Source organism: Monodelphis domestica, chromosome 2 (assembly GCF_027887165.1).
Source record: "Monodelphis domestica isolate mMonDom1 chromosome 2, mMonDom1.pri, whole genome shotgun sequence".
Taxonomy (NCBI): Eukaryota; Metazoa; Chordata; class Mammalia; order Didelphimorphia; family Didelphidae; genus Monodelphis; species Monodelphis domestica.
Genome location: NC_077228.1, coordinates 15,269,048 through 15,294,866, shown reverse-complemented (window position 1 = coordinate 15,294,866; position 25,819 = coordinate 15,269,048). Strand labels below are relative to the sequence as shown.

The 25,819-nt window shown below is 40.8% G+C and overlaps 1 protein-coding gene across 2 annotated transcripts in view; it reads right to left on the bottom strand.

Annotated features, from left to right (window-relative positions):
- TM2D1 (TM2 domain containing 1) overlaps positions 1–15,446 on the bottom strand; it is a 59,954-nt gene extending 44,508 nt beyond the window's left edge. Inside the window, exons 1-2 of one of the 2 annotated variants that reach the window (XR_001627609.2) lie at positions 15,237–15,446; positions 10,759–10,832 (exon numbers count right to left, since the gene is read on the bottom strand). Coding sequence is in view for 1 of the 2 variants with exons in the window: in XM_001380903.4 (XP_001380940.1) it covers positions 10,759–10,832; positions 15,237–15,391 (229 nt within the window). In the remaining variant the exon portion in view is untranslated. The remainder of the gene's footprint in view (positions 1–10,758; positions 10,833–15,236) is intronic. The other variant, XM_001380903.4, reaches the window with a different exon arrangement.
- Between the last annotated feature and the right edge of the window lie 10,373 nt (positions 15,447–25,819).

Here is a 25,819-nt window from a genome sequence, read left to right as displayed (position 1 = left end):
GAAAAGCATTAAATACTCTTCTGTTTAGGCACTATGCTAAAGTCCTCAGTCTGCTACCATCATTCTCTTGAGTTTCAGCAGAAACTCCATTCCTAAAAACCTCCCAACTTCTCTCCAGTGCTTCATTTACCCAGAACCACTTGTGGCAGAACCAATCAGGCTTCAATAAAACCTGTATTTTCTTTCTGCAGGCTCCTACAGGTTGCTTACTAAAATTTAGAAAGAACTGATAGGGGGCAGCAAGGTGACTCAGTGGATTGAGAGCCAGGCCCAAAGATAGGAGGTCCTGGGTTCAAAACTGGCCCTAAACACTGCCCAGCTGTGTGATCCTAGACAAATCACTTAACCCCCATTGCCGAACCTTTACCACTCTTCTGCCTTAAAACCAATACACAGTATTGATTCTAAAATGAAAGGTGAGGGTTTAAAAAAAGAGACAAAGGACTGATTTGTGCAGCTTGAAATCTTAAGAGCTAGAAGATACTGTAAAGCTCATCTAACCCAAACCTCTTTTTTTTTGCAAACTCAAGGCCTAGAAAGGTGAAAAGATGCCCAGAATCTCAGTGGAACAAAGAAGAGGGTGAGGATTTGAACCCTAGCTTCCCCTCCCCTCCCTCCACCAAAGATACTGGAAGAAAATCCCAAATGGGTCAATACACACAAATGAACAACAGAAATGTAAAACAAAAATAAATCAATACAATTTCTAGCAAAAAGGCTCGGGTCCTAACTAGAGACCATTAATACCTGACTATGGCAAAGTCATTCTCAGACTCAGATTTCTCATCTGCCAAATGTAGAGGAAGACAGCTGTTGAGTGATGAGTATGTAAAATCTAAACTGAGTATAAGTGTGAATGTTATCCACAGTATTGATTCAGTCATATGCTTAGAACTGGGCCCAGGGCTTTAGAGGCTGAATGTCTCACTAATCCAAGTCACAAGGAGAGGAGACAACTCGTGGGTAAACAGTTTGAGGAATCTGCTAAGCTTAGTCAACCAAATGGGAGCTTCCTCAAACTGCGGCAAGCTGGGCTCAAATAACAGTCCACCAGCTCAGACCCAAGGACCTTCCTCTGCCACTTTCCTGGAGACTTGGCCAAGGCTTTTGCTCCCCCAGCAAAGACCACAGCACATCCACACCTCCAAAGGCAGGGCACACTCTACAGTTGCTTAGAAGCAAATACTGTAAATGGTTTAAGAATATTTGCATCAAAGGAGAAATGACAATGTTGATTTGTGTTCAGCCATTTTAGACACTTTGTGACCCCATATGTGGTTTTCATGGCAAAGATACAGGAGAGGTTTCCCATCTCCTTTTTTAGCTCATTTTAGATATGAAACTGAGGCAATGAGTTCATTGACTTGCCCAGGGTCACAGCTAAAGTGTCTGAGGCTGGATTTGAACTCAGAGCTTCCTGAAGCCATAATATCCTACAATCTTATCCTAAACAAATTCCAAACTGAATTTTAGCTTTTCTCTTAAGTTTGTGATAAGAGCCTGAACTAGGAGTCAGCAGTTTTGGACTTCCTTCTGTTTCACTGTATATCAGGGAAAGTTGTTTAACTTTTACCTCCCTTGATCTTTGCCATCTCCAAAAAGGAACTAGCTGGTCCAAAAACCCGATTCTGTTATTCCAAGGATCTCCATTGTTACTGATCAGGAAATAGCTAAATCAGATCTAAAGAATGGTCTGATTAGGGTGGAATAGTTTAAAAATTCACAATACAGCATGACTACAAAGAGGAAAATTCCAGGTGATCACCTCCTTCTAGATTCTCTGTCCTCTCTGGGTTTTCAGGGTTCTTTTCTCTCCTGGTCTCCTATCTTTATGTCCATTTTCTCTGTCTCCTTGAGTGCTTTTTTATCCATGTTACATGGGTGGGGACACACCAGGTCATGGGACCTCTTCTCTTTTCCCCCTGCAACACTTGGAGACCTCATCTACTCCCACAGGTTTCTTATCTCCATGCAGACAACTCCTAGACCTCTATATCCAGCCCTAGTCTCTCCTGAGTTCCAGGTCCACATCACCAGCTCTCTTTGGGGCATCCCTGATATCTCAAACTCGACATGTTTAAAGCAGAATTCATTATCTTTCCCCAAAAAACCTCATTGAGGGTATTACTATCCTCCCAGGTACGAAGTTTGGGTCATCCTCAACTCTTCACTATCACTCATCCCTCACATTCAATCCACTGTCAAATCTTTTCATGGGATAATGCTTAATAAATGATTATTGAATAGATGCAAGAAAAAAGAAATGTCATTGTAGCATTTGTTGAAAGATAAACAGAAAGAGGTAAAGGAGACACATATAAGCAGTATAGCTCTAAAATGAAGATATAAATTTTATCATTTTGAAAATGTGAGCTGTATTTTATAGAGAAACTGGGTGTTGTATCTAATCCTTTTTTGTTTTTCTATGTATATGGAAATAGATGATGTTTGTCAAGTCAATAAAAAAATTACTTTAAAAAGGAAATAAGTCCATATTGATAAGACTATGAAAATATCACATTCAAGATCTCCCTTGGTCTACACTAGGATTTCATCACCCATCCATAAAGTTGAGATATTCATCTGGTTGGAATTATAGTGGGATGGATCCCAGGATGTCAGTTTATATGGTTGGAGAAGGTCTGGCACAGAGGGAAAGAACAATGAGACAGCCCTAGGACTGGCTTTATCCAGATCAAGCCTAGTCTTACTCAGTAAAGTGGTAAAGACAGGACTCTACAAGCACTAGATAAATGGCAAGAAAAGTCTGATTTGTTTAGGTGGGGTTTTTGATCTTGTTCTGCTTCAACATCCAAGACAAAATTTCTACTGAAAAACAAAAACTAGAGGTAAATTAAGTTCAAGAACCTGACCATATTTTTTAAAAAATAACTCTTCTACCAAAGGACCAGTGTGAAGTTGTTTCTTCAACTATAAAATGAGAAGAGTGGATGAGAGGGTCTTTGAGGTCCCTTCTAGCTCTGAAATTCTCTGGTTCTATAAATTCCCCAGAGCAAAGTACTCTCAAGAAGCTGAGCCCTATCAGGTCAAAAGGAAACCTAATGTGTCTGAGGGGTAGACTTGGAGGATTACAATCTGCTTTCATTGATAGGCCCAAGGGTATCTTAGAGGCAGACCTATCATTTGTAAGTATAAGGTGAGCACTTAAGAATTCAGAAATGGCAACTGCTACAAATCAGAGCTTGATTTGTTCTGTTGATTAGGTTGACCCAGAAGTGTTCATAATGCAGATTAAACTAAAAAGGTGTGTGCATGTCCCCAATCTCCCAGCCTTGGTAAATATTTACCAGTTCACCCTGCATTGCTCTATAATATATGAGCTGAAGAAGAAGGCAAGAGAAGGCTCAGGGAATTAAGTCATCACCAACATGGTGACTACAGGATAAAATGAATGGTAACAGTAATAACAATTACTACATTCATATAGTGCTCTAAGGTTTGCAAAAAGCTTTACCCTTTTGATTTTCACAATACCCATCTAGGTCTAAACACAAAATAGTCCCTCTAAAGGGATCACTTCAACCTTTAAGTGACTTATACAAATTGTTAAAGTGGCTTAGAACCTAATTCTTAGAATTCACAACTGGCTTTTCATATACAGATATATATGCATCCCTAGGGGAAAAAATAAGGGAGGGAGGGAGGGAATAGGGACCTTAAAGATTCCATCAATGAATCTTGTATATCTGGGTTTTAATGCTCAGAGGCAAAGCTCCTTAAAATCTATCATCCAGAACTAAAAAAAAAAAATCTCTAATTCAATGGATGGTAAAGAAGATGACAGTGTGAGGCCTGGAAGAAGAGTGTCAAAGGCAGTATTGATAAAAATGAACAAAACATCTTTATTTGAACTGAAAGATATGAAGAAAAACATTCACAGTAAAATTTTTTTATGCAATAACATTTTTTTCAGAGTACACACCTTCATATTGTTTTCATTTGAAAGTGATCTCATTTTAGGGGTTGAGTCTGGCTTCAGTCTAAATGATCATCTGCATTACAAGCTACTCCAATGTGGGGCCTAGGTACACTCTAGACAACATCACAGAGTGCTAAGAACATAAGAGGAGCTCAAGAAATACTTGTAGAGAGGCAACTAGGTGGTTCCGCAGATAAAGAGCCAGGCCTGCAGCTGGGAGATTCTGGGTTCAAATCTGGCCTCAGATACTACCCAGCTGAAGCAGTGATTTCTTCTAGGAGATTGTATGCTTGCTTGTAGTGTCATGTGCCAAAGAAACTGATTCAGGGCCTCAGAGAAAATGAGCATTCAGCCATGCTAGCCACAGCCAGTGATGGGATTCTGCTGAGTGACAGCAGAAATGAAGGAGAGACATGAAGCCTACCCAGGATGGGAAGGGTCTTGCCATGAGGTAATCTTCATCTTCAGGGTCCCAGAATGTAGCATCTGATATGACTTGATGTCTTCCCTGATGTTATTTCAATTACTCTATTATTCATCCTTCTAATGTCCTTGTAAGCTGTGGCACCACCATTCCTTTGGTACTATGTCCCACTTTAATTACTTCCTCACAGAGGCATATAGATGGCTCAGTGGATAAAGCACCAGGACTGGAGTTGCAAGAACCTGGGTTTAAATCTGGCCTCAGACACTTCCTAGCCATATAACCCTGGGCAAGTCACTTATTCCCAATTGCCTTGCCCTTAGTCTTCTGCCTTAGAATCTATATTTAATATTGATTCTAAGATAGAAGGTAAGGGTTTAAAATAAGTAACTTCCTCACAATTCAAAACTAGACTCCTTCTGCCCATTCACTATCCCAGGTCTTTGCCCAGAGCATCCTCACTGAAGACTGTCTATTGATATCCTTTTCAAGACCCAGTTTAAAAAGGAACACCCTTCTTTGACCAGGCCCTGGCACTTTAACCTGAACTATCTAACTGTGCAAACAATTTGCTGCTTTGTTGAGCCTCATGAGCAAGATCTGCAGTTATGTGACCTATGAAATGGAGGACTGGACTTTTTCTCTGCCTCACAATTTTTCAAAACTCCCCTTTATTCCATGTATAAGCAAAAAAGGAAAGTCATCAAAGCTATATTTATTAAGCCTAGACATTAAGAAATCTAAGATAAACTGATGAATTAATAGCATAAATGGCTAATCCTTAGTATTCTCATTCAGAATCCCCACCTTCACCAGCCTCTGGTAAAGTAGCACAATGGCCCCACAGGCGTGTACTCTATGATCTCCTCCTAACTTCCTTGCTCCTGCTACAGTGGGGGGGAGGAGGGAAAGAGAAGCACCTTCTGTCATCCCAGAACAACTCTGTGCCACCACACACCCATACACATCCCTCCAATAAGGAGAAGCATGAGTTGACATCATAGCAATTAAAGAGAAAGCTAGATCAGGGTGCTAGCATGTGGAGGGGATGCAACGGGCCTAAAGGAAAGAAGACTCATCTTTACCAATACCTCCTCAAAAGAAGTCACTTGAGGTAGGAAAGAAAGTCAGGGAAAAGTAAATCTCCCTCTATGAGAGGACCCGAGGACACTGAGATAGTTTTGAGGAACTGTCAGATGGATCCATCAACAAAAGTGAAGGAAACCAAAGGAAATACAAGAAAAAATGACTGAAATTATCAAAGACCTCATGAGGAAGAAAATCTAATTAAAAACTTTTAGTCCAAGCAAAGAACTCAACAGGCAACACATTAAAACAGAAGGCAAATGGTCTCTAGGACATCTAAAAGAGCCCAAAGGAATCTGAATAATTCTTGCAAGATAAAGGAAAAGGAATTAATACTTGAAGAGGCAGAGGCCTCCCTAGATTTCTAGAAGGGTTTGAAACCCTAGTAGGATGTTCATGAATGGTTCAAGGAGAAGTAAAACAATAAAAGTAAAATTTATTATCTACATAACATTGATGCTGGATAGGAGGAAAAACCTGAATCCAAGTCTCTCCAAAGAAATGAAAGAATTGTTTGAGAATAAAATGGAAGGGGGGGAGGAAAAGAAGAAAACTGAAAGCCAAGAGCATTAAAAGACATGGCAGGACACATAGGAACAACTTAAGGATCATAAACCTCCCAGAACAGAAGTCAAAAAATCTGAATGCTATATAAATGCAAGAAATCACATAAGACAACTGACCCAAACCTCAATCCACACATCACCTCCAGGAAAAAATCCTTGTGCTACAAATGCAAGATATGTAATATCAATAATAGCTGGCACTTATATAGCACTTAAGGTTTACAAAGTGGAAGATGGGAAAAAGGGAGGAAGGAAAGAAAGGAACACTTATTGAACGCTGATTATGTGCCAGGCTCTCTGCTAAGTATTTTACAAGCACTGTTTCATTTGATCCTCACAATAACCCTCCAGGCTGGTGTTATTATCACTATTCTATAGGTGAGAAGACTGGGTTGGACAGTCATTAGGTAACTTGCCCAGTCACACATCTCCTAAGTGTCTGACAGTGGATTTGAACACAATCGTTCTGCCTCCAAGACAAGTCAGTATTCTATCCTTCCAGCACCTGCCTGTTAAACGTAACCACACAAAGAAGTTAAATTTCAGGCTTTTGATGACAAACCACAAATTCTAAAAGCAAGCAGGAGAAACTTTTAAATATAAAGAAAAGAAAATCTGAATAACATTCTACACCCACCAGAGACTATAGAACAGAAGAGAATGTTTTCCAAAAACAAAGGAACTCAAGATGCAACCCAAGGTTGGACCATGAAGAGCATAATCATCAATGAAAAAAGATAAATATTCAATAAAAGTCTAGTAACCCTCCCTGATACAAAAAATAAAAATAAAAAATTACATGAGTTTTACAAGTCAGCCAAATGAAAAAGAATAGCACCCAATGAAATCAAAGGAATAAACTCCCCCATAAAAATGGGGGAAAACTAGAAAGACAAAGACACCTATGAAGTTAAAACAAAAAATAACAGAGTACACAGATTTCTTTCTAAAAATACTAAGGAAAGAAACCAGAGCTTAAATGAAGAACTAGTCATGGAAGAACAGATCTGGTAACTGTTGTCCTCCATACAAAGAACCAAAACGGCATCACAGTACAGTGTGTCCCACTGTTGTTGCCCAGATCGATGCCAGCTCAGAAGGTTCTCCCACAGGTGAGGCACATATAACCCTCATGAACATCTGAGATAGATTTGTGTCTACATTTGTGCATCTTACATTTCTCTTAAGCAACTTCAATTCTGCCTTTCTCATAGCGACAGTGCCTTCTTGGACATGGACACACCATGCTGGAGGGTCCTGTGCCAGGGTCTGCCATATCTCACAATCCACACCAAAGCTCTGCAGAGACCTTGAGAGTGTCCTTGAATTATTTCTTCTATCCTCTTGTGTGAGTTCTCCATAAAATAATCTTTTAAACAAATGAACATCTGGCATCAGAACAACTCGGGCAGCCCGTCAGGGTTGAGCTCTCTGCAGTAGTCTGAATGCTTGGCAGGTCAGCCTGAGAGAGAGAACCTGAGTATTCAGTACTTCTCTTGCCCAGTGATCTTCAGAATCTTCCCAAGACAATTCCAATGGAAGCAATTCAGTCTCCTGGCTTGGCACTGGTAAACTGTGCAGGTTTCACTGGCATACAAGGAGATCAGCACAGTGGCTCAGTAAATTTTCAGTTTGGTAGGCAGTCTAATACCTCTTCTCTCCCAACACTTTCCTTTGGAGTCTCCCAGTGAGCTAGTTATGGCTAAAATACTTAGCAGAGAGCCAGGCCAGTCAACCTGGTTATCTATGTGGACATCCCTGGAAAGCATATTGCCAAAGTAAGTGAACTTAACTGTGGCATTCAAAAATTTTCCACTAGCTATAACCTTAGACTCTACATAAAGATGGTGGAGAGCTGAATAGTAGAGAATCTCAGTTTTCTTGATGTTAATTATCAGGCCAAAATTAGCACAAGCATCAGAGAATCAATCCATCCTCTGCTGCATCTCAGTCCGATGCTGCATTGAGTGCATAACCATCTTTTGTGCACCAACTCTCAGGAAAGAGGGCCTATGGGAGTGTGAATTTCGAAACTACTCCACCCTATTCAGACCATTCTTTAGAAGATGGGATTTAGCTATTTCCTGATCAGTGACTGTGGAGATGCTTGGAATGGCAAAGTCGGTCTTGGAGACTTCAGTCTCCACCCTGCTCAGGGTAGCAAGATTGGGAAGGGCTGCAGCAAAAAGATTTGATTGTTTGGGAATGTGGCCTTCAACAGACATGTGCAAAGTGGGGAGGGACCTCTGGGCGGTCCTGGGTCAAGCTGGAGCCACCATTGGCACATGTGAGAGGCAGGAATTGAGGTGGGGAACAGCCTCTGGAGTTCTCAGGACTTCCTGTGAGGAGGGGAGAGTCAGTTGGAGGCTGGTGCTTGGAATTGAAGGAGCCCACAGACTGTTTTTCTCCAGTTTGGTCATGTGAGTAATAAGGACTGATCTCTTTCCTTGCCTTGGCTACCCAGGGCCTTGGGCCCGCTTTGGCTCATCCTGAGCAGAGTGGGTATTTAAACCCTCTTTCCTTCTCTCCCCTTTCCTTCTCTCTCCCTCTAATACTTTCTTCCTCCTGTTTGTAATTAAAACACCATAAGAAAAAAGTTGGCACCTGACTTGAGTGTTTCATTTAGGAATTACATAGCTGAATTCCTTGGCAACCTTAAATTAATATATATGTCTTTAAAGTGATTTCAATATCACAGGAGAAAGGATGAGGTGACAGAGGGTAGGAGGTATGGAGGTTAAAACAGTTAAAAAGAAGGGGGGGGGATCTCAATTCAATAAAGTATCTCACTGATGACAGTGCTATGGAGACAGAGAGATGTAATAGGTCAAGAAATGTAAACCTTTTTTTGGTTCAGTTGTTTCAATCATAGCTGACTCTTCATGACATTTTGGCTTTTCTTGGCAAAGATACTAGAGCAGTTTGCTATTGCCTTCACCAGCTCATTTTATAAATGAGGAAACTGAAGCAAACAGAGTAAAGTGACTTGCCCAGGGTCACATAGGTAATCAGATTGGATTTAAAATAAGAAAGATAAGTCCTCCTGGTGCCAGGTCCAATACTCTATCCACTGTGCCACCTAGGTGTCCCAGTATCTTGCCTCAAATGAAACAAAATGAGAGCTCCTAATGGCAATTGACATCCAGAAGGCTAGGATAGATCCAGAGATTTCCCATGGCAAGTGGACAGAAAAAATATCATGAGGTCAGGGGATAGTAATTCACTAAATATTCAGAAACACAGGAAAATATCTATCCTAGGGCAACATATCTATCCTTTCTATCTCTTATAGGAATTCTAAGAGTGAGGAACAAGAGGAAAAGAAGGGAAGAGGGGGCAAGATCCTCAAAGTAATAACATTGAAATTGTTTCAAATAGATAACTCAAAATGAGTATCTGAAAAGCTTTAATTCCCAGAGGAATGGAGACTGTAAAAGAAACAAATCTACATATAAATCAAGGAATAAAAATCTAAAACAGAAAGAGAACCAAGAAGATAAAATCTTTTTAGAAAAGGTACGGAAAATGAAAAAAAAAAATAAAAAAAAACAAGCAAAAGGCATTGAAGAGGCAAACACAGGAATTATACTTAACTGAAAAGGAAAAAAGAGGGAAAGTATTAGGAGGTTAGAAGAGAATTTTCTAGATTTAAAATAGGGAAACCTCATTTCAAAATTGTGATCTGCCCCACACAATCAGGCTGACTTTGGGAAAAAAAGATCTCAGTGTGTTCATCTGTGAAGTTAAGAGGACTGAACCAGGTGACCTTTTTAGACCTACCTCCTCCAGGAAGCCTTCCCCAGTCCCCTCAGAGAGACATGAACTTTGCTTCCCTCCAGCCTGCTGGAGGTACTGATTTGTACCTCCAATGCACAAAATGTTCCACATTATATTAGCTGTTATCCTCATATCAAATTCAAATACAAAGGAATTGTGCCTTATACAATTTTAAATTTCTCCCTGGCTACATATTATCAGTGATCTGTACAAAGAAGGAGCTTAATGTTTGTAAAACTGAATTTACATATCTAAGGCAAAGGTAAATATGGACCTAGCTCTTGACACAATTAATAATGTTTTAAAGTTTTAATGACCATTTATGTCCACCAGTGACTAGTGAATTCATGCTTGATTGAACAGGATTCTTCTGTACTAACATAAACAGTTTATCTACATTAAAGACTCTTTTAACACATCAAAAAAAATGTAAATAATTAGGCTTCAGGAAAAGGACTTAACATAAGCAGAATCTATCTTATTAGTTAATAGACATGATATAATTTGTATACAATGGGCCACAGAAATCGGGATCACCTAGTCCAAAGCAAAAATCTCACCCATGAATTCTCCTAGGAGTGTCCTCTGGTCTCTATTCTCTTGGAAGAGTTCTTAAATGAACTGTCTCCTAAGGCAGTCCATTTTTCACTTCTGGATAGCTCAAAAAATTCAGTTTTAGGTTATTGAAATGACATCAGGCTCCTTATAACTTCTACCCAGTGGCCCAAACTCTGCCCTGCAGAGTTAAGAACCACTCCAATCTCTCCCCCTCATGACAAATACTTGAGTAATCATGTCCCCATTAAGTCTTCTCTTGCCCAAGCTAAATTTGCCTGGATCTCTGCACCACACCCTCCCAAGGCATGGATCAGTGTTCCTTCACCATCCTAACAACCCCTCTGAATACGCTTTTTTTTTTTTTAATTCTTCAGTTCCTTGATAATACATGCTTCTTGGCATCTTACCATGAGCTGTGTAATTTGTACAGTTAACAGGTTCTTGGGTGGCCTCATTGATTTCAGGATCTTTACAAAAATATGTTGGAAGAGTTAAGGAAAACTTTGAATTGCACTTCAATACAAAGTACCATCATATTAATAATAAATTTATAATACACCACAAACACACAAGACTGAGAAAATGAAAGAAATTTTGAACCAATCAAAAAACCAAAAGTACATGGGCACAAATATCACCGTTAATAACCCTAAACATCTAACCCTTAACTTAATGTGAGATAAAATAAGGGTGATGAATGAAACAATGTAGAAATCTAATAGCAAAAACCTGAGTTTCAGGATACAGAACATTAAATTCCTGAGTTTTTTCTTCTTTATTATTATTTTCTTCTTCTTGGGGGGGGAGGGAAGTAGGGGGGCTGAGGGAGAAGAGGAAAACTTGATCTGGCAGGACTCCGGGCCATGAACAGCATGACCTCCAGGCCCACAGTCAGAAGTTTCTTAATCTCTGTTGGAGTTCATTCGTCACCTTTGACAGCAGTACCAGAGGCTTGCTGGGTCCTTTCCCCACATGGAAACAAAGACTCTCAACCTCTGCTATCCAGCCCAACTCCCCAAAGCACCCCTCCCTGCCCTATTTTCTGTAGCAGCTCTGCAAATATACACTTCCTGGCTGGCTGATAAGCCTGTTTCCTTGCATGGACAAATGAGAGAATAGGACTTTTATATGTCTCATAGCTCCCTATCAAAATGCAAGCTCCCTGAGGACAGGCCCATTTCCCATCTAACCTTGTAGCTCCCCAGTACATAATATGGATTACTCTGTAGTCAAGTGACAAAGCATCAATATTAGATCCTAAATCCAATTCAACTTATCGAAAGAATTTTAATGACAGACAAGTGGAAGAAGGAAGATAGAAACCTCAGTTAAGACAAGAACTGGAGGTTCCTAGCCCAGCTGGGGCATATGAGAAATACACAGAGAATTCCTCACTCCACTACAAAGAGTATATCCCCACCTCCTTAGTGACCACTTCATGAACTAGCTAGCAGCTAGCTTCTGGCCAGATGTCCACAGCTTGGTCCCTAGATGACAGACCCAATAGGGCAGGTCCTAATCAATCCTTTTCCACCTTCCTAAAACTTGCTAGAGCATTTGGCCTCTTAGCCTGCTTGCCTTTGAAAACCCAGTGGCCTCCGCACAGCATAGAGGCATCAGAGTAAAACTTAAATGGAAGATGACACAGACAGACTAGAAACTCTATTGTTCAATAGCTTTGGCAGCACTAAAGACACAAGCTTAAGGCACACTGATTTTGGACAGCACTGACTTAGAAATGTTGGTCTAATTTTACTGAATGAGAGGAAAAGTTGAAGGGAAGATCAGAGTTGAGAACCAGAAAGAACAACAAAGATCACTATTTCAGTTATAGAATTGGATTTGAAAGGGACAAAGGGGACCCTAGAGCACAATCCTCTCATTTCACTAAAGAAGAAACAGGCCAGGGAAAGTTGAGTGACTTGCTTAATGTCATGCAGCTAGCAAATCAGTAGAGCTGGGATTTGTATCTAGGCTTCTGCCTTTCCATTCTCTCTCCTACCTCAATGAAAGTCACTCATCTTCCCACCACAGATTTTCCCTCTATAAAGTGAGGATTTGGCTGCAGAATCTCCAAGGTTCATTTCTACTCTAAATCGTTTGCCCCCACCTTTTTGTTATAAGCTTCCTCCCAGCTCTGACATTCTATGTCCTAAGATTCCTCCCCGCTCTAACATTCTGTGTTCTAAGGTCCCCCCCAGTTCTGACATTCTGTGCTCTAAGGTGCCTCCTAGTTCGGACATTCTACTTCCTAAGGTCCCTCCCAGCTCTGACATTCTATGCTCTAATGTCCCTCCTAGCTCTGACATTCTATGTTCTAAGGTTGATTCTAACTCTGATGTTCGATGTCCTAAAGCTGCTTCCAGCTTGGACATTCTATGTCCTAAAGACACACCAAGCTCAGACATTCTATGTCCTAAGGTCCCTCCTAGCTCTGACATTCTATACCCTAGGGTCACTCCCAGTTCTGACATTCTATGTCCTAAGGTCCTTCCTAACTCAGACATTCTATGTGCTAGTGTCCCTCCCAGCCCCAACATTCTATATCCTAAGATCGTTCCCAAATGTGACATTCTACGTCCTAAAGTCATTCCCAACTCTGACATCCTATGTCCTAAAGTCACTCCCAGCTGGGACATTCTATATTCTAAGGTTGCTCCCAGCTGTGACATTCTAGATCCCAAGGTCCCACCCAGTACTGGCATTCTTCGTCCCAAGGCTGCTTCTAACTCTGACATTCTGTGTCCTAAGGTGGCACCTAACTCGGACATCCTGTGTCCTAAGGTGGCTCCCAGCTCAGACACTCTGTGTGCTAAGGTCACTTCTAGCTCAGACATTCTGTGTGCTAAGGTCACTTCTAGCTCTGACATTCTATGCTCTAAGGCTACTTCCATCTCTGACATTCTATGTCCCAGGACCCCTCCCAGTTCTGACATTCTATGTTCTAAGGATCCTCCCAGAGCTGACATTCTATGTCCTAAGGTGGATCCCAGCTCTGCCATTCTGTGTTCTAAGGATGCTCCCAACTCTGCCATTCTATGTTCTAGGGTCCCTCCCAGCTCTGACATTCTATGTTCTAAGGCTCCTCCCAGCTCTGAAATTCTCTGTTCTAAGGTCCCTCCCAGCTCCACCATTCTATGTCCTAAGGTTGTTCCCAGCTCTACCAATCTACGTTCTAAAGTTGCTCCAAGCTCTGCCATTCTATGTCCTAGGGCTCCTCCCAATCCTGACATTCTACGTCCCGATACCCGCTCTAGCTCTAATATTCTGTGTCCTAAGACCCCCTCCAGTTCTGACATTTTATGTTCTAAGGTGCCTCCTAACTCAGTTATTCTGTGTTCTAAAGTCTCTTCCAGCTCTAACATCCTGTGTTCTAAGGTCTCTTCTAGCTCAGACATTCTGTGTTCTAAAGTCCTTTCAAGCTCAGACATTCTGTGTCCTAAGGACCCTCCTAGTTCAGATAGCCGGTGTCTTAAGATCCCTCCTAGTTCCGACATTCTGTGTTCTAGAGACCCTTCCAGCTCTGACATTTTGTGTTCTAAGGTCCCTTCAAGTTCTGACATTCTGTGTCCTAAAGTGTCCTTCAGCTCTGACATGATGATTTCTAGGATTCCCCCCAACTCCGACACTCTGTGTCCTATGGTGCCCCTGAGCTCTGACAGCCGACATTCTAAGGTCCCTTCCAGCTCCAAGTTTCTGTACTGTAAGGTGACTCCAAGCTCTGACATTCTGTATTCTAGATTCCCTACCAACTCTGAAGTCCTATGCAGTGATAGCCTGTGTCCTAGGTTCCCTCCCAACTCTGATACTCTGTGTTTTAAGGTCCATACCAGCTCTGATATTCGGTGTTCTAGGGTCCCTTCCAGCTCTGAAGTTCTATGCCCCAAGGTTCCTCCTAGCTCTGACATCCTATGTTCTAGGGTCCCTCCCAGCTCTGACATCCTATGTTCCAAAGTTCCTCTCAACTCTGAAATTCTATGTTCCAAGGTATATCCCGGCTCTGACATTCTGTGTTCTAGATTCACATTTAACTCTTAAATCTTGGGTTTTGACTTTAGATTTTCTGGATTCCCTCCTAGTGCTGATGCTATGTTCTGGTGGTTCCTTAAAGATTCCCCTTCCTACCCTGATGTTTGAGGGTCCTCTCCCAGGGAAGTTCTACATTTTGGTGTTGCCTTCTAACTTTGATATTATATTTTAGGCTCCCTCCCAGCACTAATGTGCTGTATTCTAGAATCCTAGTTCTGACACTGGCATTCTAGGTTAGCCATCCAGGACCAAAGTTCAATAGTTTAAGGTCCCCCCACCAAGCAGATATGTTCTTAGTTCTAGGCTCCCCTCCCAGTGCTTGACTCTTATATTGTGGATTCCCCTCCCAGCACTGAAATTCTATAGCCTAGGCCCCAAGGGCTACTGATAATTGTTATTCTATGATTCCCTTCCTGTGTTCTATGCTCCTCTTTCCCAGTGCTGGCAAGCCTAAATTCTATGCTCCCCCTCCCAAGGCTGGTGGGCCTGGGTTCTAGACCCTTCCCAACACCCACGAGTGGGCCTAGGTTCTAAGTTCCCCCTCCCAGGGCTTCCGGGTCTGAGTTCTAGACCCCCCAATCGCACAGGTGGGTCTAGGTTCTAAACTCCCTCCCAGAGCCGTTGGGACCTGGGTTCTAGAACCCCCGGGTGGGTCTGGATTCTATACTTCCCACGGGTGGGCAGAGGTTCTAGACCCCTCCCCGGGCAGCTGGTCCTAGGCTCCAGACCTGCAAATCCCCTTACAGGGAGTTCTAAGTCCCAGACCCCACCGCCACCCCGGGTTCTAGGTTCCGGGTTGTAATGTTTTCGGTGCTGCGGGTCCCCTCCACCGCGCCCCCGCCTCTACAGAGGATATTGTCCCACTCTCAGGTCCTCGCACTTGACCGTCTCGTCGCCCCCCGCGGCAGCGGCCGCTGCCCCCCACGGTCCCGCGCTCACGGTCACAGACAGGAGCCATAGGACGCCCAGCAACCCCGGGGCGGCAGCGGCCGCGGCCTCCAGGGCCGCCATGGTGGAATGGCGGCGTCACCCGTGACGCCCTTCCGCTTCCTCTCCCTCTTCCGTTTGGCCCGGTTTGCAGCTGCGCGAGAGCAAGGGACTTGGAAGGGTCTTAAAGGGACCGCGGCCCCAGAGAACAGGAGAAAGGCGGTGCCTGGGCGGGACTGGGGGAGGGTCAAGGGTGGGGCGGGCCCATGACAGGGGAGGAGCCAGGACAGGTCCGGGGAGGAGCCGGCCTTCAACTCTTCTGGCCCGACTAGAGGAAAGGCGGAGAGGGGTAGTAGTGAGGGGGCAGTAGTGAGGATACCCGGGTAATAAGTAAGTGCGAGGCTCTCGGTCCGTATTGACATTCGGGGCCCCTAACTTGAAGGCGTGCTTTTTTACCCAAACAGGGCTGCTTCCCCACATCATAGAGCTGGTGCAGGGGACTGATAGGGATGGGGACAGAGAATCTGCCCGGGCCTTTTTTTTTTTTAAACCCTCACCTTCCGTCTTGGAATCAATACTATGTATTGGTTCCAAGGCAGAAGAGTGGTCAGGGCTAGGCAATGGGGGTCAAGTGCCTTGCCCAGGGTCACACAACTAGAAAGTGTCTGAGGCTAGATTTGAACCCAGGATCGCCCGTCTCTGGGCCTGATTCTCAATCAACTGAGCTACCCAGCTGCCCCCCTGCCGGGGGCCTTTTATCTGCATGTCCGCATGTTACCCAACTCCAGGGTAGTCCAGGCTTAATCCAAGAGGGTGCTGGAGAGAGGGAAAGGCCCCCACTAGCTGGGAGACCCTGGACCAGTCACTTACCCTCTGTAGAAGACTGTCCTGCCTCCCTTCTCCTTCCTTACTGTATTAGGTGCCTGCAGTAAGCCAGGCAAGAAAGGACCGTGGAAGCGGGGACCCAGGGCAGGTTTTAGTGAGGAAGGCTTGGGATCACAGGAGCAGTCCCGCCAATTCTCTTACCAGACACAGGGGTCACTGGCCCACCTGGAATTCTTGACAAGGGCGAAATCACCCATCCAAACGGAGCCCGATGCCCATTCCCTGCACCTCCTTCCCAGAATGTGCAATGGCAATTTGGTGTTCAGTGCCGGAGAGCGAGGGCAGAAAAACGATTCCTGCTGGCAATCGTTCCAGCTAACCCCAGTTTTTACAGATGAGAAAACTGAGGGTTCCAGAAGCCCGAATTACCCAAGGAGGAAGTATCAGCCCTGGGGTGCAAATCACGTTCATTTCTTTTTCTGTTGTCCTATTCCCCCCCCCCCCAGCAGAGAGATGGAAAAGCCCGACAGACACAGTGGGGTCAAGCCCGTTCCCACGTTGGTGCCTTTTGTCCTGTGCTAGTGATGCCTCCGTTTCAGAGAGCTCTCCTGTGCTTGGTGCATGGAAGAATAATGCTCTGGCATGAGCCACTCTGCAGGGAGAACTGAGAAGAGTCTGGACCTGTCTTTCAAGTTCATGGTTGAAAGCTGTCAGATCTGCCCCAGAACTCTGCACAACCTTGACAGAGGATCTAAACATCTCTGCAAATCGCCTACTGTTGAGTGAAGAGAGTGTCTAAGACTGACTCCATTTACCTGCCATTCAGGCTACACAATCCAGTGTCTCCATCAATCAATCAGTATTCCTTGATTATTTCGTTTACACCGACTATGTGCCAGATATTGCTATAAACTCTAAAATTTCAATAAGAGGCAAAAGACAGTTCCTGCCCTCAAAGAACGTACAATCCAAAGGGGGAGATAACAGGCAAACAACTATGCACAAACCATCCATATACAAGATAAATAGGAAATCATAGAAAGAAGGCACTAGAATTAAGAGAGATTAAGAATAGAGAAGATACGATTTTATATTTTATTTCTATATTATACATGTTATATATTATATTATACATAAATTATTATCTATAGTTGAAATGATAAATTATTCATATTGCTCAATGTTGACATATTCTATGTTTATATTATATAGAGAGATGATATTTTAGCTGGGCTTTCTTTAAAGCCAGGGAAGCCAGTGGGCAGAGATGAGGAAAGAACATGGGAGTCAGCCTGTGCAAAACCAGATATAGGAGATGGAATTCTGTGTGTGAGGAATAAATGGGAGGGAGGCCACTTGGGTTGTACTGTGGAATAAAAATATTGGCCACACAGGAGAGATTAAAGGGAGCATGTACAAGGCACTTGGAATTTCACACAAGGAAGGTACTGTGTTTATTTCCACCCTCCTTGAATGCAGGGATTCCACAATTTAAGAGTGATTTCCCTTTGTGAACACTCATGGGCAGAGGAACTGTGATACTCCAGCAATAGTGAAATTAAAACACACACACACACAGAGAAGCAAGCTTTGATTACTGGGGAGATAGATTTTCTAGGTCAGTTCCTAGATTTGAGGGAAATCATGGGATGTTGGCTTTGCTTTAAAGTTTCCTTAATGTGCCATGAAAATTGAAGAACAAAAGGATGTTTTAAATACTTGGGAAGAATTATATGAGATAATGAACAGTGAAATGAGTAGAGCCAGGAGGATATTATACACAGCCAAAGAAGCAATACTAGAAGAATAAACTGAACATCTTGCCTCAAGAAAGTGAACAGAAAGAGAAAACATGAAAGTCGTAATTTATGTGAACACATTGGCTTCTATGATGATATCCTCTGTGATATGGGAAGGGTAGAGAAGGGCCGGGACACTAGTGGATAGGATCTATTATGTAGATATGAAGAAAAGTAAGTTCAACATATAGGAGATCTGCAATTTCATTTGTATAATGTCTTCTTTTTATATATGGAAATTCTTGTTATGTTTAGATTTGTAAACATTGTTTTGTTTGGATTTGTAAATATGTGAAATGACAAAAAAAAAAATAATGTTACCTTAAGTTCATCTAGCACCAAAACCTAGAGCTAGAAGAGACATTAGGGAAACCAAGTAAAAACTGAAATGACTTGTCCCAAGAGGATAGGTCCAGAGCTGGAAGTGGTCTGAGAGGTCATCTAGTTCAACACCCCATCCCATCCCTGCCATTTTACAGATGTGGAAAATGAGGCCTGGAGAACTGAAGTGATTGGTCCAAGATTGTCCAAAAGATTTTTAAGACCCCAGTGTGTTTCTACCTCTTAAATTTAATCAAAATTGGAAAAATTGAAAATGTATTTTCAAAGTTGTTTGCAAATAATATCAAAAGCTGAAAGGGAAATTTCTTTAATTCAACCGTAACAAAAGCTTTAAACTTAGTGGCTTCCCAATTGTTTCTTTATTTATTTATTTTTCCAAGACAAATAGGATTAAGTAACTTGTCTCTGGTCACACAGTTAGGATTTATCTGAAACTGCCAACTGGTTTGGGAATTTTTATTTTTTTAAACCATTGCCTTCTGTGTTAGAATCAATATTAAATATCTGTTCCCAAGCAGAAGAGCTGTAAGGGGTAGGCAACTGGGGTTAAATGACTTGCCCAGGATCACACAGTTAGAAAGTATCTGAGGCTAGATTTAAACCCAGGACCTCGTACATTGGGTATTCCTTCCCAAGTCAAATGATGACCCTTTTAGGTCATCTAATGTTCTGTTTCCTTCCTCCATGTAGGAGACCACTCTTGACTCTACATGGAGACCAATAAATCTTGTTCTTATCCAACAGTTTTCCTTTGATCTTCCTACATGACCACTAACACTCATTTTCATTACTCCCTAATGATCCCTATCATGATATTTCTGCAAAATTCTGTGTAGCACATGCTCCTTCCTCACTTGAACTGTCTATAAACTCTCATGACTTCTTAAAAAAATACTTCAACTTTTTATTTTTTCAGCCACATGTAGAAATAATTTTTGACAATGGCTTTTTAGCATTTTAAAATTCAGATTTTTTTCCTCCCTCTCCCAAGTGGTGATGTAGTTTATTCCCATACTTTCAGGTAATATTTTATTTATAAGGGCTGGGGTTTTCTGCCTCTCTTTGGAAAAAGTACTTAGCACAGTTCTTGGCATCCAGAAGGTACTTCATAAATTGTAGCTTTGTGCCTTTCCATTGCCCTTTGGGTGATCTAAAAATGACTTTAATTCTTTATCAACTGTGATACTGAATGACTTGCTGCTGTATTACTTGAGGCCCTTAAAAGCATTATCTAATTTCCCAAAGGCATCTATGCTGCTTATCTCCTTGGTGACAACCTTGATCCCAAGACTAGACATTGATCAGTCAGTCAATGAGCATCCATCAAATACTAGCAGCTCCAGGCACTGTGCTAAGCACCAGAGCTACAAAGAAGTTAAAAGGCAGTCCTGGCACTGAGACAGTTTCCCTTCAATATATAACAATAGCTTGGGTCCAGGATTCATACAGAGTAGATGGAAGATAACTTTAGTGAGAAGCTATGAGATTTCATCTTAAAGGAAGCCAGGAATTCTAAGAGGCAAAGGGGAGAGATGGGTGGGTAGATGGTACAGTAGATAGAGTGCCAGGCTTGGAATCAAGAGGACTTGGGTGCAAATTTGACTTCAGATACTTTCTAGCTGTGTGATCTCTGGGCAAATCCCTTGGCCTCTATTGTCTAGATCTGGTCACTTTTCTGTCTTAAAATTGACTCTAAACAAAAAGTAAGAGTTTAACCACCACCACCCCCCAAAAAAAAGGCAAAAAAAGAGAGAAGGGAAAAGAGGCTTAGGAAATAAAGGCCCAAAGACTATCCTCTGCAAGGAAAAGTAAATAGGCCAGTAAAGCTGAATCCTAGATAGTACTGGAGCTGGCCAACTTATAGAGCTTTAAAGAAAGGACTTTTTTTCCTATTTAACCCTGGAGGTAGAAAGGAGAATGACTATGGCCAGATCTGTGGTTTAAAAAAAAATCACTTTGAGGGGACAGCTGGATGGCTCAGTGGAAGGAGACAGGAAGGACGTGGGTTCAAATATGACCTCAGACACTTCTTATCTGTGTGACCCTGGACAAGTCACTTGACCTCCATTACCTTACCACTCTTCTGCCTTAGAACCAATACCCAATATTGATTCTAAGACAGAAAGTAAGGTGTAAAAAAAAATCACTTTGATAGCTGAGTGGAGACGAATGGGTTGTGAAATAGAAATGTTAATCTGTGTGACTATTTCTTGTTGCTGCAGTCACTGATGTACTCTGACTTGACTGTGACTAGAGAACTGCTACTAGTTATGGAGATAGAAATACTTTCTTCAGAGGTACTGAGAGATACTGAGAGAGATGCTGATACAGGGGAATGCACTGGGGTTTGCCCACTTATCACTGTTTGGTGGCTAGTAGATCAATATTTTTCCTAATTTCCTCCTACCCTCTCTCCCTCCCTCCTTCACCCTCTCCTCCCTGTCTCCCTCACCTCCCAGTTCTTCTTGAAGCCTTTGGCTTCTTCCTTCCCCCCTGAGTGAACTATAAAGATACTCTTTTGTTTTCCTTTTCAAGTCAAGGGGTTTATTGGGAAACAGGATGGGAAACTGAGGTAAGAGGGATGAGGGTGTCCCTTATCTAAAATGAAGATTATGAGGGCTTGGGAAGTCACAACTGTGACAGAGGGACAGTCAGAGCCGGAGGACAACAGTTAAAATCTTCTTTCTTCTTCACAAAGCCACCAACTTCAGAAGCCCCCCTCAAGGGTCCTTCAGCCTGGGACAGAAACTAAATAATATCAGTTCAGCTTCTTCCCCTGGCCAGCTTCAACCCCCAGAGCCAGAGCCAGAATCAAAAGTCCAAGATCCTCATTCTTCTCCTCTCTGGCCAGACCTCCAACTGCCTCTCCTGGGAACATTCCCTTTGGAAGCTTCTTCCTGATTGGCAGGCAGGTCAGGTCCCCAGCTTGTTTCTTGCATCTTGGCTTACAAGTCCTCTCTCTCTCCATGCCTCTACCACAGTTGGAATGAGCATAGATGAACTAGACCAATTAGGAGACTATCTATCTGCAGAGTTTGCCCATGGTGTCCATTCATCTATACATCATAGTCTAGACAATATCATCCATTTGGTTTTCCAGGTATTGATAGTTAGGCTGGATTTCTTTTAGGGGCTAAGAAATATTTGATGAATCCTTTAGCATTCTTCTCCAGGCTGACTTGCTTGATTAAGCCATACAAGCCTCTTCTCCCTGGAAATTCACACTCCCCCTGGACCTCACCTACTGGGAGTACATGTGATCCATCCTTTCCTCTAATTGACTAGGTCACAGGTTCTGTACTTTAAGGAAATCAGCTAGATTAGTCTTGTCTTAATTCCTCTCCAGGCTCCACTCAGATTTTCTGGAGTTTCCTTACCTTTTCCCCATATGGGTACCTTCTCCCTCCTCATCCCCACCCCCTGCTTTTCAGCTTCTTTTTGTGTGCTGTCCTTCTCCATTAGAATGCAAGTTTCTTGAAGAGGGGGTGGGGGAGACTCTCTTCCTTTCTATTTATATTTATATTCCTAGCACTTAGCACTGTGTCTGACTTGACTTGAAAGAAGACCACCTGATGCTTTCTTAAACTCTCCCCCCCCCCTCCCATGCCCAGCATGTGTACACAGAACATTCTCTTAAAGATTTTATTGTGGTACCAAAACAGGCTACTTTCCCATGTTTCAAATGATTATCAATATTTTCTCAGTGACTTTTTTTAGTAACAAGACACAGTGATTTTTCCCTCCAAGCATCATCTATCTACCTCTTTCAGAGAGCTTAGAAATCAGTCCCTCGGTGCCCTCAAAACTGCATTGTTTCCAGTTTATACTTCCCCTGCTCTTTTGTATAGTGGAACCTAGTCCATCTTTATTTTCTTTACTATCATTTCTCCTTGCTCAGACAGAACATCATGGACGGATGTTAAAGCATCAATGTGGTAGTTCATTTTTGCTGATAGACAAAAGAATTAGGGCTCTTCGCATATCTTGATGGGTTAGAGAATTAGGCTGACTAATAAGATGGCATCCTTTTTATATTCAATTTTAGTTTCAGGTTTGACTTTTCTCCGGTCCACATCTATTGACAAGGCAAGAAGAACCCAAAACATTACCAATCTATACAGCGAAGCAAAAGAAATTCCTACATTAATCAGATTCAAAAGAGAAAAAAGAAGAGAAAAGAAATTTTAAAAGAGAAGAAAAAGGAAAATCTACTTTAGTCAATCCTCTGACTCCATGAGCTCTCTAGGTGGAGGTAGATCACATATGGCATCATTCCTTTGGAATCATGTTTGGTCATTGTGTTGATCAGAGTTATTAAGTTTTTCAAATTTGTTTAATAAGATGACCTTCAGTAGTGTTGAATGCAAAGTCTTACAAAGGTTCAAAAAAAATCTAGTTTGCTATTGACTTTTTTTCTAATCTTCTGTCTTGGAATCAACACTAAGCATTGGTTCCAAGGCAGAGGAATGGTAAGGGCTAGACAATTGGGTTAAGTGACTTGCCCAGGGTCACACAGCTAGGAAGTGTCTGAGGGCAGATTTGAACCCAGGACCTCTCAACTTGAGGCCCAGCTTTCTATCACTGATCTACCTACCTGCCTCAGTATTGACTTCTGATCTTTGTTCTAACAAGTCGATGCTCTGAATATAAAAAGATATCCAATTTGAAAATGCCTCCCATTTTAGGAAACCATAATTTCCTATCTGTGAAATATATTCCACTTCACTTTTTGGGATGTTTGATGCTTGCACTGTATTTCCCAATGATCTTACTGAAGTCTTCATTACAATTAGATGTGAGGCATCTGTGTGGCTCACACATTAGCTTTTGCCTTCATTTCTTTCTATCTTTGGGGTTTTTTTGTTTGTGTGTTTGTTTTTAACCCTTACCTTCAGTCTTAGAATCAATACTATGCATAGGTTCTAAAGCAGAAGAACAGTAAGGGCTAGGCAATTGGGTTTAAGTGACTTGTCCGAGGTTACACAGTTAGGAAATGTCTGAGGCCAAATTTGAACCGAGGACCTCATCTCCAGGCCTGGTGCTCTATCCACCATGCTCCCTAGCTGGCCTCCCTCTACTTTCAGAGTGTTTTCTAATTTTGGTGTTAGTGCTGCTCTTCAGAAAGTAGGGGCTAAAAGGGTATGTGTATAGAACATTGAATACTATACTGTTATGTCATACCATAATACTAGACTATGTAATTATATAGAATTATGTAGGATATAATCTATATATCTATATAGAATTATATAGAATATGATCTATATCTATATAGAATATGATCTATATCTATATGTAGATATAAAATCTATATTATAGTATGTATATATTTTATATATTATATATGTATCTGTAACAGATCATATATCTATATTTGATATTGATTATATAGAAATATATATAATATAACCTATATATCTATATCTATATAGAATATAATCTATATCTAATAATCTATATCTATATATAGATATATAATATATATTATAGTATGTATATATTTTATATATTATATGTGTATCTGTAACATAGATCATATATCTATATTTTATATTGATTATATAGAAATATATAGAATATAACCTATATGTCTATATTCTATATAGAATTATAGAATATAATCTATATAGAATATAATCTATATCTATATAGAATATAATCTATATCTATATAGAATATAATCTATATCTATATATAGATGTATAATCTATATTATAGTATGTATATATTTTATATATTATATGTGTATCTGTAACATAGATCATATATCTATATTTTATATTGATTATCTAGAAATATATAGAATATAACCTATATATCTATATTCTATACAGAATTATAGAATATAATCTATATAGAATATAATCTATATCTAATAATCTATATCTATATATAGATGTATAATCTATATTATAGTATGTATATATTTTATATATTATATGTGTATCTGTAACATAGATCATATATCTATATTTTATATTGATTATCTAGAAATATATAGAATATAACCTATATATCTATATTCTATATAGAATTATAGAATATAATCTATATAGAATATAATCTATATCTATATAGAATATAATCTATATCTAATAATCTATATCTATATATAGATATATAATCTATATCATAGTATGTATATATTTTATATATTATATGTGTATCTGTAACAGATCATATATCTATATTCGATATTGATTATATAGAAATATATAGAATATAATCTATATATCTATATAGAATCATGTAGAATATAATCTATATATCTATATAGAATTATATGGAATATATAGAACATAATCTATATATCTATACTAAACAGTACTATAAAATAGTATTAAAATCATGTTGATCCCTCTTCTATAGAAATATGTCTTAACTAATGACTATATTGATGATGTGCCCACTTAAGTAGAGATGGTTAAATCAAACTCTTTTGACTTATAAATGATCTGACCCAGAAAGTTCTAAAACGATCTGAAATTCATAAACTCAACAGGCTATGATATTCACACAGGTTCATCTGAGGTCCTCATAAAGAAACATCTGCTGCCAAAGACCTTTGCACTGTCAAACAAGACAACAGCAGACACTGATATGATTTTATCAATGGAAATGACAGTAAAGGAGAGGCGTCTTGCTTTGCCTCTGCCCTCTAAGGACAACGGGGCCTTCTTATCTGACTCAGAGCTGAAACCTTCCATATGTGTTTTCTCCCTTGTGAGTATATGAGCTGGAAAGCAGGGACTGTCTGATTTGTGTGTATCCTTAGGGCTTAGTGCCATGCTTTGCAAAAAGTAAGCACTTAATAAATGTTTTACCCATTGATTCATTCACCATCTATAGCAGTCAGGAGGTTCTTAACCCTTTTTAGTGACATTGATCCCTTGGTGAATCTGGGGATGGATTCCTTTTTAAAACTACATTTTTAAATGCATCAAAGTAAATTGGATTGTAAAGAGAACCAATTACACTGAAATAATTATAAAAAAAAATTTTTTAAGTTCATGACCCCTAGATAAGAAATCCTGGTTGTGGGAATTGTGGGAAGTGAGTGAACCACCTACCACATGATTTATAGGGAATCTGTCTTAAACTTGCACTCAGCAATTTGATTTTCTCCATTACAAAGGCAAATACCTCTGGTGAGCATATATCTCCCTGTTTTATGCCTTGCCTGATATTAATGATCTCGGGGTCAGACAACAAAGTTATTTCTGCCGTTCTATCTTTCAAGGAATATTGCATGAATTTTCTGTTAAGGCAGCATGTTTCTCCCAAAAGTTTTTTTCATAACCAACAAAAAAGAATGCTTATTATGACATGCAGTTGGATGGATAATCTATAAACCTGATCCATCAGTATGTATATTTGAGGCAGATCCTGCAAATGGATAAGGATGTGGGTCTAGAATGAAATAGGTGGAGGAATGACTAGCTCGCCTTTGGGAAAATGAAAATTTTCAATATAATTCCAAACTTTCCCCAGAAACAAGAGGCCCACTTTCTTTTTTTGTTTTGCTTTGTTTTTGTTTATTTTTAAA